General features: G+C 40.3%; 2 protein-coding genes across 2 annotated transcripts; one reads left to right on the top strand and one right to left on the bottom strand.

Annotated features, from left to right (window-relative positions):
* The first annotated feature begins 5,659 nt into the window (after positions 1-5,659).
* FGB (fibrinogen beta chain) lies at positions 5,660-12,404 on the top strand. Its single transcript, XM_085300619.1, has 8 exons — positions 5,660-5,734; positions 7,475-7,678; positions 8,165-8,348; positions 8,946-9,173; positions 9,756-9,869; positions 10,356-10,475; positions 10,660-10,945; positions 11,859-12,404. Exons 1-8 carry the CDS (start codon positions 5,660-5,662, stop codon positions 12,085-12,087), a joined length of 1,440 nt encoding a protein of 479 aa, XP_085156745.1. The 3' UTR covers positions 12,088-12,404.
* A 4,170-nt stretch (positions 12,405-16,574) lies between these two features.
* On the bottom strand, positions 16,575-22,670 carry FGA (fibrinogen alpha chain). The gene is made up of 6 exons (XM_085300620.1): positions 22,605-22,670; positions 20,964-21,092; positions 20,268-20,451; positions 19,837-19,982; positions 17,799-18,867; positions 16,575-17,414 (listed from the first exon to the last, which is right to left on the bottom strand). The coding sequence occupies exons 1-6, from the start codon at positions 22,653-22,655 to the stop codon at positions 16,705-16,707; spliced, it is 2,289 nt and encodes a 762-aa protein (XP_085156746.1). The 5' UTR covers positions 22,656-22,670; the 3' UTR covers positions 16,575-16,704.
* Positions 22,671-27,206: the final 4,536 nt, after the last annotated feature.

Raw genomic sequence — 27,206 nt, forward strand, 5'->3', positions numbered from 1 at the left:
CCTGTAATGAGCGGTACAGCGTTGCTTATGTCAGTTTGACTTTATAGGACTTCGCGGCATTTTTAATTGTCTTGTGCAAGACAGTCGCGTATTTTGATTACTATTGACTTCATGAGTTCTCGAAGCTAAAGCCTCTTCATGAAACCACACACAGTGAGGTGGACATGGAAAAATATTTTAATTCCAGGACTAAAAGGCAACCTCTATGAAAAAAATAGTATTATATAATAGTCTAATAGTTATACCTGATAACTCTCTTTTTGGAAAGATATCTTTAACTTAYGTGCATGGAAATGCATCTTTTAAATGGAAAATAAAGTTTCATATGAGCTTGTAGTCCTCACACCTCACGACAAGGAGTAAATTGCTAAAGGACTGAAGTCCATTTTTTTTAAAGTGTATCCTGCAGTACATTTAAGAAATYATCATTCAGCACATTGTTCACTTACCTTCATAAGTAAAATAACCAAAAGCATACATACAAATTGCAAAGATGCACTTATCGTCTTCACATGTACTCATCTGCTCTTAAATTCAGGGTATTTTCCTGCCACACCAAAGTTGTGATTTGGCAAGCACATCTTTTGTCACTAGGCCAGCTTGTGTAGTCCTTGCCCCTCCATCATGCTGTTCTCATTTACCACTACATAAGCCATGTAATGCAGCTGTCTGTGTGGCTGAGTTGTGAACAGATTGGGAATGGATTTGGGCTAAAAAGTAATCTAGTGAAATACCCATGGTTCAAACCTGTTCTGTTTATTAGTCACAGGATGGCATAAACATGGGATTATTTCCAGCGCAAAAATTACCTTTCTCTTTTGCATAATAACCATCCTCTTTTTCCAGAATTGATAGATCATTCCTGGTGGCCACACTGGTGTTTTGTATTTGGTAATTTGAGATACATATGCAGCTCCGCATGGCTTCTAACCCCAGCATGATTTGTGCCTGCTTTGAGTCTGAGATGGGAGATGGTAGCAGATGTCCRCTCTGCTATGCCTTTAGCAGTGGAGGACCATTGCCGCCTCCATTTTGAGCCTAGGAGCCAGTTTCATGTTCAACCCAGGAACCTATTTTGACAGTCCGTCCTGAGAAGCTGGGGAATGCCGGCAGTTTTCCAAGGCTTTGGTGGAGATATCYGCAGTAGACCGTGGCACCAGAGCTGTGCCTCAAGGAAGGGAAGCCCCATCTGTTGTTGTTTAGGTTGCAAACTGGAGCGCAAACTCCGTGGGGCAGGAGGTCACTGTGATGCAAGGTGGTTGTGTCCCTCTGGGCTGGAGAGATCAGAGGTGAACTGGAGAGGTTGCTGCTAGAAGGGATGGTGACTATCTCTGCAGGAGGGCAAGGGGCCTCCAGCTTGCCTAAGTGTGCTCTCTTGGCTCTGGTRTAAATTCCATTTATGGCCTAGTATTGAGCCTCTCTTTCCTAAAGAGAAGGAGGCACTCAAAGGACGGCTTGCTCCTGCATACCCCTGTTAAATCTCAGTTTGCTTCAGATGGAGCCTTACATGGGCAGAACATGTTTGTGCTGGTCGATAACAGCAAAGGGTAGGTGAACATTACCCAAGGCATCTACCTTGAGTCCAAGTGAGCAYGAAGTATTTGCCTGGCTTACGGGCTTTCAAATGTAATTTCGTTTCTTTTCTTTCTTTTTCTTTTTTTCCCCCTCATATCCCTGAAAACAGTGCATAGAACTTCTTTAACTTCTTGATTTTTGCATGAAAAACGCTGTCAGCAGGGATTTTGGAGATAAATGCGGGCTGCAGAGCTTACTTTTTGTTGCATTTTTAAAGAAAAGATTATTTGAAATGCAGACTTTCGTATCCTTGAAAAAAAAATTCTCCATATATATTTTGCAAAAAAAAATTCATTCATATGTGCCATTTATTACTATTATTAGTAGTATTCACATAGCTCTGTCTTTATTCTCAATTTTTTACAAGTAAATCTTCAAATTTTCATCACAGAACTGTTTAATTTCTGCATATTTCCTGGTATTTTTGCAATGCTTTAGAAAATCAGAGATCAAATTTGTCTCTGTAATAATTYCATCTTTTCCAGTAGATTTAGTCCAAGGTGAATTTCAGTCCCAGAACTTAATTAAATCATGTCAGCAGTATTAATGAAGTTCATTAGAATCTGAACTTTTTTTTTTATTTTATGCCATATTTGATATATTCTTGCATATCATCTGCAGCTGCAATAACGAACTGTGCAATTTTTTTGCAAATCACCATTTAAAAAAGATTTCTASTAGGTTGTATGTTATTTTAGTGCTGTTTTTAAGATCAAGGTGAATAGCCTCACTCATTAATGTTTAAGAATCWGCTTGTTCTGAGGATATGAAGATAACATTAATTCTCATTTACGAGAAACCTTTGCAGTAATATTTGTTACCAGTAAACGGCAGTAATAAGAACATCAGAGACTAACATATAACTGTTATTTTCATAGTGTGACCTTATTGCAACACTGGTTGTTTAAAAAGACATTCTAAATAAACCACTAACAGCTGGATGTATTTTTAAATTTAATTTAGTAAACATTATAGCTTATCTGTGGCATAAGAAAGTTCTGTTCCTCCCGTACCAAGACTGCTTCAGAGGACACATTCAGCTTTGAAGATCCATCAGTCGGTGACCTTGACTTGTCTGACTGGGGTTTTGTGTAAAGAGCATTGCACCACTGACAGGAAAACCAACAGAACAAGCACAAGAGACCGTGCACAAATACTCATTCTTAAAAATGCATACATACACCTCTGCCAGCAGGTCTCTCCTCTGCGTGGCAGATAGTACTGTACAAGAAGAGGTCCTGGAACACGACAGGGTCATTGTTTTCCTATTGCAATTCCTAATAGCAGGTTTGTGGTGATATCATCACTACCTAAGTCCAGTAGCAGTTTCTCGCTAACCATATGACTCGGAGGGGAATATGCAGAAAGGAAAAAGGAAGGGAAACGGAATAGGTTTCCTGCTTTATCCACCTTGATACCATTTTTAGAAGAAACTTAAGCCAAGTTTTCAAAGTTCTTTATAAGACTTCATTTACTTCTTAAAAATTTACTTCTTAGAAACAATATCCTTGGATGTTTCTTTTGTGGGTGAAGGAAAAATGTTATAACCAATGTTGATCTAATTCTGCTGCCAAAATCATTTGTAGTTCCAGATTTAGACTGTCATGGTGATAGTGTTTCTTTGCCTATACGAGTTGTGTCTCCATGCAGGTACTGCTTTGCTGATAAAACTCTTCAGGCAAAACCTTTGCAGGGTAGACCAGGCCTCAGTTTGCCAGAGGAACAGTAGCGTAATCCCCTTCCTATGGCATCATCTGACTCAAAACTGTGCACTAGCCTTTATGTGGTATAAATGTGTTAATTTTTGTGCTTCCTGGTAAATCCCCAGGGAAACACAACCAACTAACCCTCTTGGGGAAGCCAATGATAAGCACTGGTTTTGGGAGGGTCAAAGGCTGAATTTCAATGGAGAAATTCACTGAAGCCACACGTAGCCCCGGGGGGTTTTCCATGCTGGGAATCGGCAGCACGCTCCGGCTCCYATGCCGACCCCCATAATTTAGTCTGGGACACAGTGAGCACCAGCATCTCCCTGTTTTTTTCATGCTGGACCCGAGAATGCTCCATACTTGAAGAAGGACTCCATAAGTGCCACCTCCTGTAGACTATGGCAGGGTGAAATAAGGGTGAAGTTCTAGACCTCTAGGCCAGCAGTTTAGCATCGTTTTGTCCATTCCCAGTTCATGAAATGAGGCTGGCTGGATTTCCCTTAGAGATATGGTGGGAGGATACCTGGACTGGAGGTTGTGAGGTGCCCCGAGTCGGTGGCAGTGGGGGGCATGCAATGTCTCGGCTAGAGTCTTTACAGTGGAAATAACGCGGTAAAGACGCCAGGTTTGACCTTAACGTGGAGGGAAGTTTGTCTTCTTCAAAATGTAGTAATGTTAGGGGTGTTCTGGCGGAAGGGATCAAATTCGGTGGAGTAAGAGCTCCTTGAGCCACGGCTGATTTGGGGCAAAGCCGTTTAATAATTAAACCAGCCAAGTTAAACAGTTTTCATATTTCAGGAATCTCCATAGTTTACAAGAATTCTGACAAAAGCACAAATACAGGAAACAGGCGTAAAACAAGCAAATTCAGCTGTCTTGTCTGTGTTTATCACAAAATCTCCCACCCCATCGACTTTGAAATGGAACCTCAGCGCATAATTTGCTTCTTTTCAGGCATTAATATGAATGACTTCAGAAAAGTGCACAAACTCAATACCTTTTATTTAATTCAGTATAATACAATGGTTTATATCGTGGGAAAAAATCACAGGTTATGAAGACAGTAATATGTTAAAGCTGTGCAGAGATATGCCATATTCTTAAAAARCATCCAAAAGCATGTTTGATTACATTGCTATGATTACAAATAACTTCACACAGTATTYTTTTAAAAATCTTTAAACATATTTAAATAATGATTATGACAGAAACAGTTTTTGTACTAGAGGAAAGCAGTAAATCAGTATATAAAATTTAGTTATTTTAATTCATTTACAATGTCATGTTGTTAAAGTAATTAAAGTGTTATTTTGTGCTTACACTATTAAGCTGATTTTTAATTAGAGCTAAACAGTTTTTCACACAAAATTATTAATGTAATGAACATAGTTTCTTTCTCTTTGTCAACTCTCTGAGCAGGTCTACTTACTCAAATTTTAAAATCAAACTAATTGGTTGTATGAAGTTTCGTGATTGCACAAATTGTGAATTAATTCTGATCTGTAATTTGTCAGCAGGTCACTGGGAATATTCAAAGCTCAGTTTTGTTGGTTAAATTAATCTGAATTTGTTGGATGTATTGTACAGTTCCTTTTTCRTTATTTAGACAACTGTAATGCAGTGTGAAATTTCATAGAAGTGTGTAACTTACTTTATAGTAGTGGCTTGAAATGTGCTGTTCCTGTGAGCCTTGCTGCAAGTCACATGGCTCACTAGAATACTCATAAATAATTAAGATAAGAATAAAACACAAATCTTATATAATTAGTTTTTCAGAATATACACTGAGCTTCCTCATGAGGAAAACCAATTTATTCTAATTTACAGGACTTACCAAGGCTTGCATATCCATCCAACTACCGTCAGAACTATTTAGAATGATTTAACATTTTGTACTAAGTGAGTTTTTTTCCATAATTAATGTAATATTTCTGAAACATTCCAATTTTCAGTAGGAAGAAAGAAAGGAGATGTCACAAACTGTGACATTTGACATTCTTTTCTTTGGATGTTCGCCTTCTCAGCTGTYTCGGAAGACTTGTGATTTTTGAGAAGATAGTAACCTTGTGTAATCTGCACAGGAGGTACTTCTAAGGATTTAAATATTTATTTGATGCCAGCAGCAAGAGTCTCTGGGACATGGAGATAAGACTTGTCCAGAAATATTGCTCAATAGCAAATGTATTCAGGCACACATGCATTCAGGAGAAAGGTTAAATATTAACAGAAAGACAGTGACTTCTCCAAAGGGTTGGTCCTATCATTACCAAGGTGGGAATTCAGGCTCGTATATATATATATGAACACGGAGGATCTGTCACTGTCAGAGCCGCTGGTGGGAGAAGTTCACTGAGCTGCTCAAGCAAGCCGGCATCATGAAACTGCTCCTGCTGTTCCTGCTCTGTGTTTCTACCATTAAATCCCAGGGTTCCGTTGAGTACGATGATGAGGTTGTAATACTGATAGTAATTAATTAATACTAATAAGAGTAAAAATAATTAATTTTATTTAACGGCATGCATGGTTTTCTCAGCTTCTGAGTTAGCTAAGTTAGAAACTGTGAAAAAAACCAATGCGGTGCATGTCCTTGCTCCATTTRTGTTCAAAGAAATAATCTCTGTATTATTTTTCACGTATACGTAACTGCAAACAGTTCTTTTCCAGCTTTAGATCTATTTTCTTTGTATTTCCTTTCCTTTTTTGTAGGAGAATGAAGATGGTAAGTTGGTAAGACTAGTTATTTGGCTAAATGAATTTATGGCTATGTATTCAGCAATGTTAACTGTTGGTGTTACAGAAAATGAGTTTGTCGGGAGCAAGAGAGTAGACGTGTGTAATTAATGGTGTCCTGTCTCAAAGACAGCAGAATTTTTTCTATGGATTTAGTAGGCATTAGAAGAGAATTTACTACCAGATCGTATAGCTTTACATTTGAAAGGGTAAGGTAGCAATTATTAAATAAAAAGGCAAGCCATCAGGATCTAAAATAACAATTTAATCGGTATTTAGTTTTGTTTAAGTAAAATATTTTAATGGGAGGTTTGATTTGGAATCTCAGGGACTTTTTGATTTTTYTGAAAATCTCCACAAAAATGGAATAGACCAAGACGATCAAAAATAAGATAATKTTCTGTTATACAACATAAGTGTTTGTGTTTATGCATTGATTACTGATAAGGCTATTATACTGAATCATTTTCAGCCATTTTGTGATTTGTATGCTGCCTACTTTTGGAATTATTTTAAGGCTCTGACCTTGGATCTTTACAAGTGATTTTTATTTGTAGCTAAGTCTSAGTGGGATCAGAGGTCGTAGAAGATTTTGATCCAGTTCAGCTCAAACAAATATTAATACAAATGGTTTAGTTTGAACAAATGTTTAGGGACAAGACTTGTTTCCTTTGCTCAGGCTATCAGACTTTCAAACTGAATTTTAAGATGAAAGCTTTTCAAATAAATAAAATTGTTAATTGCTTCTATTTATCAATATAACTGAAAATCCACTGGAGTGGAGTTCAACTGCTCTCAAAATGCATCCTACAGTATGGGACACTGGTAGCTATTACAGTTCCTGTTTCTGACAGTGATGAGGAATACATGCATCGGAGAAAGCTCAAGAAACCCAATATAAAAGATATTACTGAATAATTTTACTAATTTTGCCAGTTGATAGTTGGCCTATAGCCTGACACCTGAAGATGTTTTTGACTGTTGCCTGATTTTCTGAGACTTTGAAAATTTTATAGTGCTCCAGTGAAAAACAGGGTTGTTGCTAATGTAAGGGTGAATATCCATCTTAGCCCCATGAATGTCTGATTTGTTCARTCCTGCTATTTCAAGTTTCACGGTAGGTAGTGGCTATGAACGACATGAACTTTGGTCTTTGGTTAGAGAACTATTTTGGTTAGAGAAATATTGTGTTGGTGTTGCTTTGAAGGCTTTTYAGTTTGGATAGATCTAGTCTGTGAGGGTGTGAGTTGGAGAAGAAGGCATTACAGTTATTTTTACGTAATGTCAATATAGTATTTCCAATGTAACTTTTTTAATTCCATCACTTACATACCCTTTGCTTTGGTTTTCTTTGTTGTTTAAAGTAGTAAAGGATGCGGGATGGATACCTTCATCCTGTGCATGGCGTTTAATAACAACGACCCTAAATTCAGAGTTTTCTTTCTCTGTGGCTTTTGTAGGAAGAGGGCTCAGAGCTGAATCCTCGAGGCCACCGACCGCTGGACAAGAGGCGGGAAGCAGCCCCTACGCTGAGACCCGTGGCGCCTCCCATCAGCGGAAGCCGCTATCAGCCCCGGCCACCAAAGCGACCAAAGGAGGCTGAGAAGAAAGGTCCCATCGTTTATCCTGATGCCGGCGGGTGCAAGCATCCTTTAGACGAGCTGGTAGGTGTCTCCCGGTTGTGTTGAAATGCGCTTAGCTGTTCTGTATGAAACATAYATAAAACCGAGATGTACAAAGCATGGTTGATTCTTATTTCGAGGATACTGAAAGAGGGGGTAGATGCACGCACACATAGGCACCAAGTAATTCCTGGCAGGCTTTGGTCATAGTTCAGGTGGCTTAATTTTGAACATTTAACAGTGCAGAGAAGTGAAAAGCAGATAGTGTAAGACCAAAGTGTGGAGAGGCCCTTTCCAAAGAATTTCAGCAGAAGAATCCTCTTGGGGAGCTTGGAGCTCCTTCCTGCACCTCTCACTGCAGCTTCTTCCTGGAAGTTGGAAATCTTGAATTCTCATCTGGGTGATTAAATATGTGACCTCACATTACTAAGTGTTCTATGTTTTCAGAGGTATAGCCACTCATGGATGGGGTAGGAAGCTTCTCTTTTTATCTTGGCTTTTATCCACAGCCCTTTTTGTTTTTTTAAGGGAGTGCTGTGTCCRACTGGATGTGAATTGCAAACTACACTGGTAAAACAGGAAAAAAATGTGAAATCCGTTGTTCGTGATCTAAAAGACAAAGTGACCAAATTTTCCGACAGCTCTACAACTTTCTATGAATATGTGAATATTCTGGATGATAAATTGGTAAAGACACAAAAACAAAGAAAAGGTATGCTATTGTTCTGAGTCACTAATGTAAACAGTATTGCAATTATATTGACATTACTATCATTATTTGTTAAAGGGACTTCTTAAAAAAGTTAAAAATGCAGTAGAGCCACTATGTAGCAGGCTAGGGTTCCATGACTATATCATCATAAATCTTAGAAAACACTCTGAGAGGGGAAAATAAATGGATCTCACACTGAGGTAAGATTCATATGAGGCCTGTAGGTTTAAGCAGTCCACTTTTGTCTTAYGTGTTCTCCCACATACATCCAGTTTCTTTATGTCCAGCTCCTGGCTTGGCAGCATGGCTTCCTAGAAAGAAGCTTAATTATATTTCTTTGCCAGAAAATAGCAATATTGATAAATCTAATAGCTCACAGAGACATATCAATACATGTGTATCCATTTTCCAGGAATCTTTGTAGAGTCTTTGCATGTTGTAGAAACAAGAAAAGTAAGGAAAAGATGTGCATATCCGTCTTCCTTGCTAAGGAAAGAAGGGACTTCTCAAATTGTCCTTACAGATTGTGTTTCATTATTTTGTGACTGGAAAACATATCAAAAACTGAGCTGTTATTTAATCTGTTTGCTTTTCTAGACAATGACGGTTTGCTTTCAGAGTACAATGAAGAACTGGAAAGGCACTATAATTACATAAAGGACAATCTGGACAATAACATCCCATCAAGTCTCAGGGTCCTTCGTGCAGTTGTGGATTCTTTGCACAAAAAGATACAAAAACTGGAAAAAGCCATTGCAACCCAGACGGACTACTGCCACTCTCCTTGTGTTGTTTCCTGTAATATCCCGGTGGTTTCAGGCAAAGGTACCTCATTTAGCTATAAAAACATCTTTCGCTTCTCACATTTACATCACCRTACCAGGTGATAGATACATCATTCAATTGCTATGAACATTTGTCTGAAGCCTGTGATGCCAATTAGGATAGCAGGAAAGCTAGCTAGTGATCCAACATGAAAAAGTCTTTTGTGGATGGCTCTATTGGTCAGACCAAATATCCTTTTACACCAAATCTGTCTTCAATAGTGGCCAGTAGCAGCTTTAAGAAATTTGTGTTTTGGGGACTTTGTAAAGTGGAGGTGATGTACTTACTATTACTATATTTGTACCCCAATAGGTTTTTCTTTCATGAGTCTGTCTAATTCAAAAAGTCATTGAAAAATACATCCTCTTCAATCACTTGGGCTGAACTTTTAGAAATGACTCTGGAAAAGCAGAACAATAGAAACACTTTATTCAATGATTATTTAATCTGATGTATTATGAAAGTAGAATTAGATATATCTTTAAAATTGTTCACAGGCAGTAAGCAAACAAGGATAAGAAGACTGTTGAAGCAGAAGTGCAGAGCTCTGTCAGTAACAGATACTTTGCTTTATAATTGCAGAATGCGAGGATATTTTCAGAAAGGGAGGTGAGACTTCAGAAATGTACCTCATCCAGCCTGAGCCTTTCAGCAAACCATATAGAGTGTACTGTGACATGGAGACAGAAGGTGGAGGTTAGTGTGAAATAACTATATTGTTAAAATATTAATTRGTATGAATGCTACAAAAATAATTTTTACTAGTAATTATCATTTATGCWAACCAATATGGAGTTATAACTTTTTTAATTACTTGAGAATGAAGTCCAATTAACTAGTTCAAAAAAGTCTTGTTGATCATCTTCAGATGCACAGTAGAATATTTCTTCAGGGAAACTGGAAATAAATTGTTGGGAAGGGATAGGTAGATAAAAATATATCTTATTATGACCAGAGTGGACAATATTTGGGTAAACATGGAGGAGCTGGCTCATTTCTTACTCTGCTACTGTGTGCTACACATCAGCATTCCTTCAGGTTCTGTTTTTTCCACCTTTGCTCATGAAGCAAGGAAGCCATATGCTAAGCTCATCTAGAGATGAAGACAGGAGAAGGGCTGTATTTAAACATTCTATWTTCCTTTTTTGATTGCAGTTTAATCTAAATACTGTTGTTCTGCAGGCTGGACTTTGATTCAGAATCGCCAAGATGGCAGCGTTAACTTTGGGAGAGTATGGGATGCATATAAAAGGGGTTTTGGAAATATTGCAAGTGGAGAGAAGAAGTACTGTAATATACCAGGTAAACCTGTCAACAAAAAACATGAAGAGTTCTTGTTACTAAAACTATTTTCTCATGTTTCTTGAAGCTCTTTGACTTTTTAAAACTAACTAGTCCATTTYAGCAGACCTATAGGCAAATCGTAAAGCTGTCTTGAAGTACAGCATGAAACTGACTTTTCAGAGCTCTCATCTGTTGTTTTCAGGTGAATATTGGCTTGGAAATGACAAAATCAGCCAGCTTACCAAAACAGGGCCCACTGAAGTTTTAATTGAAATGGAGGACTGGAATGACCATAAAGTTTCAGCTCATTATGAAGGTTTCACCATAGAGGATGAAGGAAACAAGTATCAGCTTTCAGTTAGTAACTACAAAGGCAATGCAGGCAATGCTCTCATGGAAGGAGCGTCACAGCTGCATGGAGAAAACAGGACAATGACAATTCACAATGGCATGTTCTTCAGTACTTACGATAGAGACAATGATGGATGGTATGTACTTGCGTAAACTATTTTAAAAGATTAGCTATGGAATCATATGTCTCTCTGCTTAAAATAGAACTAGATATAGAGTATTTTCCTAATTTACCGTTAGTTTTCATAGAATGTTACAGTATATTAAAATATATTTTCTCCCTGTAAGCTGCTAGCCAAACGTTCATGCTGTTCCATTGACGTAGCCAAGGGCAGAATTTTCCCAGAGGAAACTATATATTAGATTAGTACAGCTATGTGGCCAAATAAGAAGCAAGCACACTGAACTGTATTGATGCCATCTTATTGTGGACAATTGGCAAATCTGGACGCAGTATATTCATTCTTAGAGACTGAGGGTAGCAGTGCTGAGGACCACAGTCACATCTCTGTAGGAGCATTGGTACTGTCTCCAGTAACACAGTAATGAGCCCTAAGGAAACAGATAGATAGCACATCCTATTTAAAAAATAAAATTGTGCCTACTCAGAAGACAGGAACCCAATTGTTAAGTAGGTAAGTTAGCACTGTATCTCTAAGATGCATGCTATGTTTTTATGTTAATACTTCTCTGTTACCAATTTACTAAAAAAGACATTCTTTGGACTGGGAAAGACTTACAATTAATATTGCATTGATATTGCAATTACCTTTATCAACTGGAAAGAATTGTAGTTATCAACTGCTAGACTGAAATAGCATTCCAAGAGAAATGCAGGCAAGATTGTACTTGTTTCTCTTAGCAGCTTCACTTTCCAAGTGCACTGCATAGTACATCCTTKTGAGAACCAGTCTTTCACAGAAAGTTCAGTGGGAATTTTAAGTATTTGTTATAGTTTGAAAATATCCATGCAGGGACAGGAGTATGCACTCTGTTGAACTGTTTGTGGTTCACCTGTCAATGTTAACTCTTCCTTCCTCCCCTCAACAGGTTAACTGCAGATCCAAAAAAGCAGTGCTCCAAAGAAGATGGTGGCGGATGGTGGTACAATCGCTGCCATTCAGCCAACCCCAATGGCAGATACTACTGGGGAGGGAGCTACAGCTGGGATATGGCAAAACATGGTACAGATGATGGTATTGTATGGATGAACTGGAAAGGGTCATGGTATTCACTGAAGAAGATGAGCATGAAAATCAGACCATACTTTCCACAGTAACCATTTTCAAAATGYACAGAGTCACAGATTTTCTTTTCATTCTCATGCATGGTTAACTTTTTAGACATGAAACTTTTAGACATTTTTGTCTTTCTGTATGAGAACCAAGTATGACAAAATGTGTGCATGACCATATTGTGATGTAAARTGAAAAGCTATGTCAACTATAAATCAAAATCTGACCCATGAAAATAAACCACAGGTGTATTTTATACTATTTTTCRTTTGTTCACAAGACTGAAGTAACTGGCAGCTGTCAGTATAGAATAACATGATAAAAATACCCGTTTCATTGTTTTACAAAAAAGTTCCACACTGCATTTGAAGAGGGAAAGAACTAGTTTTTAAATGTTTTCTAAAAACTAAATAAAGCCTTAAAAATAAAGTTTTCTTCATATAATTTCTAATTACTTATGAATTATCTGGGGAGAAGCAAGCATATTCTCCTTTTATATCAAAAGACTGTCTTTTCCTTTTATATCAAAAGGTATACTAACTACCTGTGTAACAAGTTGAGAAGGAATGAGTCTGACTCCACCTCTCTCTAACCCTCATGAGACCACGCACAGAAGACAACTGTGAGACCCCACCCCAAGCCTCCTCTTCTCCAGGTGGCGCAAACCCAGGTCTCTCAGTCTCTCCTTGGACACCACATGCTCCAGCTTGCAAACAGCTAGAGTAGTGGCYTCACACTAGTTTGTCAACGCCGTGCTTGTACTGACCAACCCAGAACTGAGCATGGTGTCGCTTCCGTTCATCAAGCACTGTGTGCAGGATAGCTAAGAGGTTTTCAGGCTCTGGGACAAATATAATATTCAGGCCCTGCCTACCTTTGCATTACTGTCCTTCCAAACCATCCAGCCCTTGTCTGCTGTCCTCTTCCCTTATCTCTGCCATTTACTGGGGATAATCAGGGCATAATTTCCATGGGGCTTTGGGGTTTATTGCTACAGCCATATGGCAGGGTACTGTCCTGGACATCCTCCACTGCTAGCACAATGTTCTGCTTGCACTGAGGCCTAGTAAAAAGCCCACGACCTAAAAAGAAAGGGAATTCTTACGGCAAGATACAAAAATAATTGTRGGAAACAGAGAGCTTGGGTGGTGGACAGTAAGAGAGAAAGGAGGTGAGGAAGAATAGCTCTCTGTATTTTGTGAAAATCAGATTTTTAAAAAGAACATTTTCCTTTGTGGGCAGAAAGGCAGCTGGGTCTCACTACTCTAAATGACAGCAGCTGTGCCTGCAAAGTCCTTGTTCCCTCTGATCTGCTGAGCCTGGCAGGTGCTGAGCAGGAGGGGCAGGCTCTTAAGATGAACAATGCTGAGAAACATGTTTTGAAACTTTGCTAAAATTTTTTCTTAAAATTAGCCAAAACCTTTAAACAGAAGTTCTCTTCATATAATTCCTAGCCACTTGTGCATTACTAGTGGAGAATGAATATGTGTGCTTAACACAAACACATTGCAGATGATTTTCTTAACAGAAGTGTCTAATGAAATTACAGAGGTGTATCAATCTTAGTCTAAAGGACAGACTCAKCCTTTTTGCTCCATGTTCCTAAATACCACTGTTTATTCCATTTGTGATTTAGATCAAGCTCTCTATATTTAATCAAGATTTTTTTTTGCCAATAGAGCTGCTCTTCACATCTTCCTCATTTCTTTATCTGGTTATGATGACAGTTTAAAATTGAGATGCAGCTCACCTTACTTATCTAAAATTTGAGTATTTCATTGAAGCTAGTGGTCTAAGCTGCCTCTGTAGTCAGGAGCAGACGTCGTCTCAAAGGCAGAACTTCCCAACCAAAGTAGACAGGGTGAGCCACCTCTCAGAGGGGAACTGTCTTCTCCATGAAGTTGGGAACCTGAATGGCTRACAGTAGTTGGATCTCATCTGCAGCCTCTCTGACTGATATAATCTGTTGAGTCTCGGGGAACAAGGAGGAGACATCAGGGTAGCATCTCATTACATGACTAGAAATGTTTGGAGTTCCCACAGCCAGGCTTACGCTGCAGCTGGGGAAGAAAAGCACATAGCACAAAGCAGAAGTGCTTTTTCCAAAAGCAGACACTTCTGCACATAGCTGTAGAGATGTCTTGGCTTTTCAGCAGACTCTCCAGCAATGCTGGGCAGCAACTGAGCTTGAGAAATCCTGAAAAAGGACTTAAAGTGAGYGTCTTTATCAGTGCATGATGACATTGTTAAATAGTATGATAAATGTTCACCAGTGAGATTTAAGGTAAAGTCTGCTCATGCTCATTTSTCAATAGAAACACAGAAAAACTAAACACAGTGAATATTTYKTTGTGTAATTTTATGTAATAAGGTATAAAGACAAACACAGCACATTCTTGTGTAATTATATAGGTGGTGTAACAGTTTTTCCACACAACGGGTGCTTTTTGTTCAAAAAAATCTCTATCGCGCACTATTAGCAGGTTGTTGATTTAAAAAACCTTATCTGCATATGAATCCTTATTTGCYATTTGATGAGAAACATACTAAAAGCAAAAATAATATACCATYACCATACAGATGCTCCTAATGTTGCCTGTGCTGGTTACAGTCATAACCTTTTAGTAGTCACTGTGAATGGAATGCTAATCTCTTAATGTAGCTTTGGACTGGTCGGCACAAATCTAGGTAGATGAATCTGGGAAATCGAGGAAGCTGAGTCTGGGTTCTTTTGTTTTGTTTTATTTTGTTTTAGTCAAACATTTTCTGCTCCCAAATAAGCTTATTTGGGGAGCTATATTTTGGTGAGTTATCATGAACTRTCTTCTTTTGGATGAAAGGTTTGCTTCTGTATTTACAATATTAAAGCTCAAGAGGTCAGTTCCCACTTACAAGTTGGTCCTAAAGTGYATATTTTGTTTATTAAAGTGTATTCCATTCTAGATGTGTGGCAAAAGTGTGTGAAAGAGTGAAAGAGAACCCAAATCATCTGCAGTTCTGGCTGAGAACTATCTCCAGCTGCTCTTGGGCTTCTGTGCAAATGAAGAGGAAAGTCACGCTCAAAAGCAGGACTGTTGAATTCGAGAAAACTTTCACAATTCATTTTAGTGGCAACAGGAGCTCATGGTGAATGTCCTTCTAAATTTGTGACTTCTTTAGCACTCTTAAACAACCTAAAACAGTTTAAATTCTGAGTATTTTGATCTCAAATCAAGGYGTGAGTTGCTAGCATTTTTACATTGTTTTCACTATGCGGAAACCCAGTTTTTAAACAGCAGTACTGAAGCTGTCTTACTGTGAATTTAGATTAAAGAATTTAAACCGACTGGGCTGATCAGTTTATAAAATGAACTGTTAACGTACAGGGGAAGTACTTGTAAGTTATTAAATGGAGAAGCTGAGGGAATGCTGCAATAGGAATACCCTATTCATTCMTCACAAAAGGCTGGTTATCTGAAATCTATAAATACAAATCTCAATACTGAAAGTGTGACATAAAAAAAATCAGATAAAAATAGTGAAAAGATCTAAACCGGACACGTTTCAAGCACATATCTGTTTACTTTATTAAAACAGGGATCTTCCCTTGCAGTCTTTTTTGTATGGCCAGATCTCTATCCCTGTTTCACTCTTGTGTTCACACAGAACAATGAACTGGATTAGGAYCTATTTTGAACATCTTTTACGCTAATAGTGCTGCATACATGGTGTAACTGCAGAAGTGTGAGCAATACAGTTTGTATATTCTAGTCTATCTGGTACAGCAATAACAAAACCACCCATCTGCATAATCTCTTAATGCTGCCAATGCTGAATAAGTTAGAGAGAAAATAAAATGTATTTTCAATTCTCAGGAAGAAGGTGCAGGGTTGATATTTAAATTTTAAAATATTATGAAAAAAATCTGAGAGATCAAATTTTACAGAGTATCATTACCTTTTAGATTTTTCTCCTCAGCTGAAGTAAATGATAAAGTTTGGTAAATGTTATTAAGTACGAATCCAGCCTGCGAAAAGATTTTGTCTTGCTGACATGCTGCAAAGAGTGCTGCAATCTGTCATTCTGATTTATTTATTTCTTCAGTTGATTGATGTCACGATAGATTCAGGAAGGAGACATACTATTGATTGCCGAAAGGAAAATATCCAAGAATCTCTTTCCCAGTCGTGATCAAGATAAACTCAAGCTGCATTTTAGAAAGCCACTGTACAACATATTGTTTTTCATGACATTCACTTCCACTTTTGGAACATTCGCTTATCTAGGCATGAGCTAGTTTGTGCATTTGTGACCCTTGAAGTGTTTAGCACGTAAAAATGCACAAGATATGCTAGCAGGAAACACTGTGTCTATCAGAGATGTGTTTACCAAAGTCTAGGTAAGGCATCTATATAAAGGCTGCAGACAAGGTTTATATACAAAGGTTTTTAAAATCAATGTTTCCATGAAAAGCTTTGGCATTTAAAAAGAAGATGGGAGAATTATTTTGTAATTAAACAGTGTTTATTTTTTAAGCCACAAATGTGTCCAGTTGCCTTCARTTTCACAGGATAAAGATACATCATGCACATCCATAAGTGTATATATTTTWTATATATATATATATGCATAAAAAGCTTCTAATCACATGGTCTTAACATATATATTAAAAGCCTGTCTTTCTACGGGGTTTCTATGGGYCTGATTTTCATCCTAGTAACTTTTAAGGAATAATCAGAGGCTTTAAATGGTATCCAAACCACCCCATTTTCGATCTCATAAGGAACATTGAACCTGGGGTCGTAGTGGCCCCCCAGGTAGTAAATGCCATTGAGGTTGGCCGCCTGGCAGCTGTTATACCACCAGCCACCCCCGTACACCTCTGCGCAGCTCTCCTCCCAGCGGTCCTGGTCCCTGTCAAAAGTGCTAAACCGCATCTGGGCATGGGACGTGTATTCAGTGCCCTCCTCCAGCCAGCCGGTGATAAGCGCATCCCCGGCAGTCCCCTCGTAGGAGGACACAGCAAGCGCATATCCTTCCGACTCTGACCCTACCTGTATAATATACTCTGCATACACAGCATTTCCATCCCAGTCCTTCAATTCCACTCGAAGGACAGTGTCGTTCTGAGTTAGCAAGTGTAAGTTTTCATTGCCCAGCCAGTACTCTCCTTGACCTTTGCCATCCACGCTGCCGAAACCTCTCTTGTAGTCTTGCCAGGTCCGGTTAAAATTCTCTGATCCATCCATTCTCTGTTGGATCAATAGCCATCCTCCCAAAGTGGTCTCTTGGTCGCAATAAACTGACAAAACCTTATTGGATCCCGCTGGCTTGATTTTGAAAATGCCACTTTTGGCACCAAAAGTGTGTTTCTGGCGGATATCATCACAGTCTAAAAAAAAAAGTTGATCTAGTTTGACAGGAGTTATCAGTAAAATTTAATAAAAGGTTCACAGGAATCCAAGTAGCAATAGTTCTGAGGAAAATTTGTTAAACATGTCTTGGACTACACTAGGCATAGTGACAGGCAACATTAAAAAGAATTCAGATATATTTTACATACTTTTTAAATTGCAGATGACATGGTCTATGTAATAACCGAGCTATTGATATATTTTCCTTTTTGTTTTCAAAGTGGCAACAAACAGACACTGTTCTTGCATTTTTTTTCATCACACTGACTTATGGCAGTATCTAAAATCAATGTGTCAGTTTGATTATGGATGGAGTTTTGCTCCACTACCTCAAAATCCATCTCCCTGATGCACATGTGTACCTTTCCCAGTGTAGTCTGTCCTGTGATTCGCTCCTTTCCTTCTGAAGCTGCGTGCCTGAAAGTCTGGGTTATCCTCTGCACTCTGATCATGCTGCACCCCACCTAGCTCCTTAGTTATTTCACGGGTCTTTAGTGATTTGGTTTCGAAAGTGGAGCCTCCCTTGTTGAAACTAGAAGAGGAGCTGGTCACTATTTTGGAGTGACTCACACTGCCTGATGGGAATCCAGATGGTTGAAGGTGAAGTCTTCCAAAATCATCTTCTTCCCCTTCTCCTAAGTCTGTAGATCCACCTTTTCCCCCAAAAGTCCCTGAATGACTCGTTGCTCCACCACCTAAGCGACCACTGGCTGTGACACTTCCTTGGCTGCTAGTTGAAGTGCTGCCAGATGCACTAGAAAACCTAGTAACAGTGCTTGCAGACCCAGGGGTAAGAAATGACTCTATCTCAGGGAACAACCTTTCTATGCTGTGGAAGCCATCTCTCCCACTRTACCTACTTCCTTCCCCTCCAACATCTCCTACTCCTTGTAAATGGGAGCAGTCTGAGCCATCAGAGGAAACCATTTTTTCAACTACTTCTTCTCTAGGACCATCAGGGCCACTAACAATTTTCTTGGTGACAGTGGTGGTGCATCTACGGACAGTGGAGGTTCTGTGTCCCAGACTAGGGCTGTCTCTCCCATGCACAGAAGGAAGGACTACGCTAGGGTGTGAAGGTCCATCTCCCCTTGATACTGTTGCACGATGTGAGCTGTCGCCTCTGGAGGTGCTTGTGTCTGTTTCTGTTCTTTCTAACACCACTTCCATCTGCCTGACGTTATTRAAAATGTTCAGAGCTTGCATTTCTGGTAGATGCTTATGCTTAAAATGCTCAGGAACATTTGAGTCCTTTATTGGCCTAATTTTCAGTATGCTCAAGTTAGTTGTTTCAATCTCTGGGTGCAAGTCGACAGAGTTGGCCTGGGTAAGCTGCTTCTGGATGCTGTCATAGCTTTCTTTGTCCACATGGTAATCAAAACTTTTAGCACAGGATCCTTTGCAAGCTCGTATCTTAATATCAATGTCCACCTACATAAACAGAGAGAAATAACTTGATTAGGGAGCTTTCCTGACTTTCTCAAGCAAATGTGTCCCTTAAGTGGCTTTGAGAAAGGAGGCAGCTGCCCTCCTAGTACGTTCCGTCTACAGCCAAGCTTCTGCAAAGCTCAGTTTTGAAGTCTTGCCCTAGTTCATTTCTACCATTAATGACGTGTGCAACAGCACAAAGCAGGTAAGTGCCATAGACAAGTATGCTGTGGCATGTTCCCGATTTCTGCTCCCTTTAATTCTCAGGGAATAGGGAAGTTCTCTTGGGTTTGGTGGGAGTGCCATGGAGCTGGGTATGCTCACTGGCAGCCGGGGCACAAAGGAATCCTCCAAGGAGCAAGGGAGTCAGTGCACTTGCCTTGGAGCCTGCTGAGGCCTTGCTGAGAGGCCWGTGTCCTGGGGAGTCCTACTGCTGGGACTGGTAAAACTGAATCTTTGCCCCAGGGGTCAAATGGGAATTTTGAGCAAAACTGCCATTTGTGACAGGACTTTTGTTTGCAAAACCATCAGAGAAATCAGCCACACCCTGGAAACTTGGGCTATTGATGCCACCACAAGCTGTGGGCAGTGGTGGCAGCACCGAGGAAGGATAGGGCAAGTTCCTCCAGTTTTAGCTACTCTGCAGCTCTGTACAGGAGGAGAAATGCCCAGTATGGAGGCAGTAACAAAGAGATGTAACATCAGTAGTCCTTGCTGCCTGATTCAAAGCAAAATCTGCAGACAGGACCAGCAGTCCTCCTAAGTTCACACCAGTTCCCATACAGCAGGAAAATAAAAACAAGCCTCACAAAAAGAGTAACTCATTTGGGAATTTGCTTCAACCGTGTGAAATTCGTATCAAGTTTTTTTTCTTCAATACCCAGCACTGCTTACCATGTATGGTATAATGGATAGACCCTCTTTCTGTAGCTAGACTTTGAAGATAACGGAAATTACATAGCAGCTACTTACCTCCAAGCGCTTTATCTCTGTCACCTGATTGTGGATGCTGTTTTGCAGAGCTTTAATTCTGTTTACTTGGGTGACAACCCTCTGCTTTAATGTCACAATTCTCCTTCTCAGTTCTGCTGACACCTGACCATAAGTCTCATCAAGCTCTGAAACAGAAACACAACACTGTCAGCTATGCATGTGTGATTTTTCTCTCCTAAGATAGTAGCATATTTTAAAATATATAAGTAAAACATGTAATTAAGAATATGCTTCTCATAATACCAAACAGGTAAAAAATTATACTAGTTTTTACTAGTTAAGAGTCTCATATTTGTCCTTATTCTCATTTTTGATGATCAACTGTAGTGTATATTTTCACTAAATAACGCTTACACGCAACAACACAGAATTTTAGCAACAGTTAACAAAACTGGGTGTGAGATACTTACGCTGGGCACTGTCCAGGTCTGGCTTCAGTACATTTACGGTTTGCACAATTATCTGATTAGATTTTTTGTAGTTGTTTTGGCTATCTGCCAGCAGCTTCTTAATTTTGTCTATTCTGTGATTATAATCCTGATCAGTCTCATCAATCAGTCCTTGCATTCTGCAGCCTGACGGGCATTTTGAACCCTAAAATTGGAGGAGRTAAATAATTGTGTTGAAATCTGAATGAGTATCCCTTTTTTTTCCCCCCACCGTTACCGTTTAGAGATTTTTGGCCGTTACTGAAAGCCCATCGGAAAAAAATTCGGGGCAAGGCCCTGCTGCTCCTCTTCAGGTTTTGTCTCCTGCGCACCCAAGGACTTCGCGGAGCACTGCCGCGGCTCAGAGCGACTCGCCCTGGGGCTCGCTCTGGCGAGAGCGGCGCGATGCCGCGAGCGAAGCGCTGTCCGTGGAAATTTCTCCTGACGGGGCGGCGGCGAGGGGAGTGGGGAGGGAGGCCGTGACAAACGAACCTTTAATTTTCCCCTTCCTCAGTTCCTCACCAGTGAAACTTTAAAAAAAAAAAAAAAAATCCCCCAAGGCTGCCGTGAGGAAAACCGTCCCCCTCCCGCCTCCCTTGCTGACGGACGGGGAGGTTTTCCGGGCCAGCAAGAGGATTTCTGGGGCTTCTCCCCCCCGGGCCGGGCCCGGYGGCTCACCCAGTCGTCGTCGGCGCAGATGGGCCAGCTCTTGTCGCTGCGGCAGCCCGTGGGCGACGCGTGCTCCACGATGCGGGGGCCGCGCACCCCGCCGCCCTCCTTCTCGAAGGCGCTCTCGCCGGCCTGCGCCTGCTGGGGGAGGAGACGGGGGCGGCGGGAGGCGTCAGCGGGGCGCCGCGGGGCCCCCGGGGCCCGCCCGCGGGCCGTGGGCCTGACGTGCCCCCGCGGACGCGGAGCCCTCCGCCTCGCCTCCCTCCTCCTCCTCCTCCTCCTCCTCCTCCTTCTCCTCCTCCAGCCAGCACCGCTGTCCAGGGAGCTGGGCGATGCTCGGGGCGTTTCACGGTCGTACCCACTACGCGACAACCTCGCGCTCATGTAAATATAATATTAACTTAACTTGCTTTAACTTAGGCATTTTGCAAGCCCTCTGTTCTGTTAACGTTTGCTGTTACATTCCTCGATTTCTATTCTCACGCTGTTGCCTTCAGTCTGCACCGAACCGGGCTTAAAAAATACTTGAGCAAGGTTTTCCCATTAGTGTGTCTGCTTTTAATCGCAGAAGCTCTCTATAAGCTTGTAGCTTACAGCCTTAAAGAGTAAGAAAGGTAATAACATCAGCAATAAAAACRATGGGAGGATTGTACTGTGCTGATAGAAACGAGGAGAAATACTGAGATTTTGAGGCAACCTGAAGGGCTGAAATGCAAATATACAAACTAATTACAAAACAAATAGCAGCACAGGAATTTATGCCTGAAAGGACTTGCGATTCCTTCTGAGACAATTTTCCTTGGTCTAGGCACTTTGTCCAGCAGGAGCTGGMGCGCCACTAGCACAGCCACCAGGTTCGTGCTGCTTCTCTTCATCCTGAGGATCTGGCCCAAGTAGCAAGTAAAGGCTTTGCTTTTCTACAGTCTCTGCCTTTTCAGCACTAAGAGCCCCAGCACTACGGCTTTTGTAATTTCTCTGATTTGTGAGAACACTTATGTTCCTCAAAAAAGAGTCACAAAGAGAATCTAATGCAAGATCATGAGCTAAAGGCCTAAAGGAGAAAACAAGAAGGTTAAATTAGCACAGATGAAAATCAAAACTACCACCTTCCTTATTTGCAAATTAATTCTTGCTTAGCTCTAGTTTCACCTGATGYTGTTGCCACAGACATTCCGTTTCTTTTTTTTAATGTGCATTATATAATAAAAAGGCATTGTGTGTCATTTGTAGCTGGAAAATGCTGCTGAAGTAAAATGGGATTTACAGTCCAAAGGAAAGGATAATTCATCCAATAAATTCAAAAATTCCTAACCTACTGAAAACATCAGCATCTTGTGAGTTAGTTTTAAGACTTACAGCACCATCTCTGAATCTATTGATTTGTGTCARCGTATCTGCTTTGCTGCTCCTGCAGCCAGGCAGATTCAGCAAAACTAAATTAAGCAAAGCTAAGGAACTGGATAGTCAAGAACTACTGATGCAAAAGGCTGGTAGTGAAATGGTTACAGTAAGCTCATGCATATRTAGGTGCATTGCATTTTACAAACTAGATGACAGCCAAAATGCATCTATCCAATCAATGAATATTAAATAAATGTTCATGCTTCAAATCAGCAAGATATGAAAAGAATCAAGCRATTAAACTCATACCCAGGCCATGTGCAGGCACAGCAACACAGAGAGGATCCTCAYTGGTATCATCTTCAGGAGAAGAGCGAACAGAGCTTATCAGAGAGGATGCTTTTCACTCGTCTTTTGGTGCAATTTAAACCTTAATGCAGAGCTGAGATTAATCATTACTCTCATCATTAATCATTACTCTCTTCTGTTTACRGACAAAACATGCCAGATGCCCCTAGGTGATTACCTAATATCTCTTGCACAAGTTACTGAAGTTATTTACTCCCAATGAGTTTGTACAACACCAACAACATATGGTGTTTGGGCAACACCATATATTCCAGGAAAGAATCTGTCTAAAGCTTACTTTCTGGTAACTGGATGTTAAACTAAAGTGTATACAGGATCTAACAGGATCCAGCAGTACTTAAACACTCAAAGAAACACATTCTGTGTACCTGATAATTAACCAATATAATCAAAAGGTTGATATTTAAAAAAGGAAGTCACTGTCCTTTCTGAGTGACTGTGTACCACTGATGTGAAGTCCCTTGGCCTTACCAATAGTCTATGAAATGTTGATTCAGGCTATCTGTGACAATGTGGTCATCAACAGAAATTTATTCCTGAGGAGACTCAGAGCTCGGTCTAATTGTTAGAATGTGTTTCCAGCTCTAGAGCTGAACCCTACTGTGATTTAGCATATGACATGTTTAGCATTATGCTGTGTCTTCCATGAATAATATATGCTTTTAGAAAGTGAGATTTGTTCAAAATGAACAGTTTAAACTGATCACATATTTATGAAGAGCATATTATAATGGTCCTTCAAAATGTTCCAGAACAAATGTAAAGGGTATTTAAAACTTCTTAAAGGGATCRTGTATTTTGCAGGTAGTGCTTCATAATGTACTACTGCTGCTGCTGTGAGCTCTCTAAGAAACCCCAATGACTGTCAAACACTTGAAGCTGCTGCCCATCTCAGAAGCTGACGAAAGAAAGAAGCAGAAATGAGCAAGGAAACCTTTGCTTGGGCACATGAGGGACTAATCCATGGAAAGAACAAAACTCTCACTTGGGTTTTTAAAACAGCATCAAATTCACAAAGCTCTCCATCATCCAAGGATTGCAACATTATATCATAGTCTGACCTAGAGTGGTGTTTCTAAACTTGACTCTAGCACTGTACAACATAATTAGTCCAAAATAACTGATTGTAGCTTTGGATCCATTCCAGTAGCCTCTTACGTGTTCCTTCATTCTCCTTTCCTCTGCTTTTCCTCTTGTTTCCTGCCTTCAGAAGGCTTGATCCCTCTCCCCATAAAGCTCACCAAAGTTAGACTGAACAATCTGTTTCCTCCCATTTTTTGGCCTTACATTTCATGCTGGCTGTTTTCTTACCTAGGAAAGAACAGCACTTATGCTGATCTCACAAAGAGTGAGTCATATTCCCAGGTAGCAAAAGGGTTCAATAAAATGGTGCTACACTGATTTACATCATTGATTTATACCTACACTTCCAGGATCTGGTTTTGTATGACAAGAGGTTTCTATTTCATTTTGTGCTTAATCTTATTTACTGCACATTCTGAAACAAGATGTTTCATTCCTCTCCATTCCATACACCATGCTCTGTAAAGTTTTCTGTTAAATCCCTTGCTGTGCTGGTAAGGTTGTGATGCAACCAACCTCTTCTGATCCCTGCAACAAAACTGCCCAACTAACTTTGACAACAAATCTCCAAACAGACCCTAGATTACCTTTGCTCRGCCTGAAGATCAGCTGCTAGCCAGGGCTGTGTTGTTTGATGAATGTACGTGAGGCAGCTCCTAAACTGGAAGCACATCATGCATTTACACACCAAAATGCCCCACTGCTAACTTCAGCACTGGCAGGATCAGAGCTGCCTCCCCACTCCAAGACCTATGCAGTTTTGTTCACTTTGTTGTAACAGTACTATGAATTACTTACAAAAAGYTTAGAAAACAATAAAATGCTTAAAGGAGGGAAGAATGACAGTGAGAGAAAATATTACAGGTTCAAGATTAATTATTGTATAGCATAGAGAAATTTGGGCTTCACCTAAACTCTATGGGAGTCCAAGGAAAGTCTCCCACTCAAGCCAGCAAGTTCTTATTCAGCTTCCACATCAGACACAAAATTCTGCCCAGAGATCTCAATTTCAGGCCCTCTGTAGTAACGAGTGGATATAGAATTGCCCATACAACCTTTATATGCCCTTATTGTGTATGCGTTAGGGTACTATGCTCTGTCATATGATCACATGTGATGTTTTTCCCTCATAATTTCTCCCTCATTCTGATCGCAGTTAGCATGGCTGCTGCTCCATGAAGGAGCACATGCCCAAAGCWGTATTTTCTTTTCATGCTCTGCAGACTGTTTAAAACCTCATGAATCACCCTGTAGTGCTCATCATTCACCTATCTCAGTGCTTTATAGAAGAAAGAGGAAGGCTAAGTAGGTATTAATTTAGGGGATCAATTTTGATACTCTGAGACTTCAGAGCRTGCTACATCTGCAGATCCCAAAAACAACAGCTGTAGCTCTGTGCTTAGCTCTAGGGTGTCTAAGGAATATCCAGCAGTCAGCTCTGAAAAGCCTGAGAGACTTGCATATGGTCCTACAGGAACATGGTGACAAGGGCAGGAATAGTATCTAATTCTGTAGGGTAACCTTCAGCTGCGAGTAAGAGACAATTGTGCGCTGCCTGCTCTTACTCTCTACATATATTCCAAACAAAAGCATCCTTGACTTATTTTGCAGCCAGTTTCCACTCCCAAACCTGGTTAGGTAAGTATGCAATGGGAAGAAAAGACTAGGTAATTGTATCTTCAGGACTGAACCATAATAGTTAAATATGCATAATTCAGGTGGCATATATTACCTAGGTTCTGGCTTTTCCCAGCTTCCTAAGAGCTTGATTTTGTGATCTTTAAAACTCTTTATTTTTGTCTGTAATATATTAGGCTTTAAAAAGTCAAGGATATAGAAGAAATCAAAAGTCGATACCATTCTATAGATGCCCAAGTGCTTGCAGTTTGAGCATATCTACCGCACTGGCAGACGATGAGACGATGTGCTAGTTGGTTGCACACATACAGGCTGCCAGTGTAAGACTGGACACTGCAGTAAAATGTGTCAGGCCTCCTCTGACCCTGCTGGAAGGAAGAATTTTCTRGTGACCTTCAAACATAGAAAACTCACTTAGGCTCAGATCCAAGTAAAACTAGGTCACCAGAGGTTAGAAGGACTGGAAAAAGACGATAACCGATCATAAACATTAGGTAAGTTAAGAAAGCRCTTCTGCTCTATTTGCTGAGTGAAGCTGGGGTAAAAGAGGAGCTCCTCAGTCTCTCCAGGTGAGGGCTGGATCTGGGTCTGACCTTCAGTCTGTACCTTTGCTTTCATGTTGCAATCATCCAGTCACTTCTCTGTATGTTTGCTTAAAAGGCTAAAGGCTAAGAGCTAGATAAACTTCGGGTTTAACTTTAATTCATGATGAAAGGACAGGCGTGCAGTTTACTTGTCAAGCTGCCTTGCTCTTGGCAGGTTGCCACAGCAGTAGTTGAGAGGCTGGGATTTAATTCTGATTTACGTGTCCTAGATGGCAGCCAGTTCTTGTTGACTCAGCACTGTCCCTATCTCCTCTTCTATCATCAATCCCCATTACCAGTTTCCTAGAGGTGCCTTATCCTCCTCTCCTCTGCTGGTTCCTGCCCCTCCTCTGGATTCCATGTCTTAGTCTCAGTCCTCCTTCTGCTCTAATCCCAGCTCTCAGGTCCAGTTTCTCTTCATGTGCTCCTCAGCCTATTTAACTCTTTTGAATTTGTTACCAGCCAGTGCCAGCATCTGGTCCCATATCTCCCCATCCAGCATCGCTGCAGACTTCAGCTTCCCGTTAGCGCCTAAGTCAGTGTTAATGTTTTTCTGCTTTGCACTATCCTTTTCCGCTAGTCTGTCTTCTTGCCTGCTTCCACTGGCTAGCCAGTCAATTAATAAGTCCTCCTCTCTCAACTCCCAAATCCTAATTTCTTTACCCAGTAAGTCCTCTACTCTGTTCACCTTATTTGCCTCTTTCTGTATGCATCACTTCTTCATTCATCTTTTTTTTTCTTTTTTTTTTTTTTGCTTTGAAGTGATCTGGTTCCTGTTAGAAGGAGCACTGAGCATGTAAGAAAGAATATTTCTGTTCCTGATTCTTCTGTTTGATGCTACAGTGATCCTTGGCAAGTAGGAAAGGTGATTGCAAGCACAAGGTGTGAACGAAAGGCAAGCTCATTGTGGCTACCAAATCCTGTAATGAACTTTGAAGTCAAAGAGGGACAGGCTTATTCAAAATACTAAGGACTTTCACTATAGGCTGTGCTCTGAGAGTGAGCTACAATAAAGACAGATCTGGAAAGATTTAGAAAAGAGAAGCGAGACCTCTCAGAATACAAATTAGGGACATTAAGTCAAAATGCAATGTACTTACTTGCAAAAAACTTCACCGAGGCTAAAGTTCTATGAGATTCGGAAGAAACAGATCTTTTCACACTCCTTTCTGATAGCTACAGGGGCCATAACAGTGAAAAGGATCACCAAAACCATGACTCTTGCCAGTCTTCACTA

This window comes from Rhea americana, unplaced genomic scaffold (genome assembly GCF_003343005.1).
Source record: "Rhea americana isolate MKP2758 unplaced genomic scaffold, rheAme1 scaffold_167, whole genome shotgun sequence".
Classification (NCBI taxonomy): Eukaryota; Metazoa; Chordata; class Aves; order Rheiformes; family Rheidae; genus Rhea; species Rhea americana.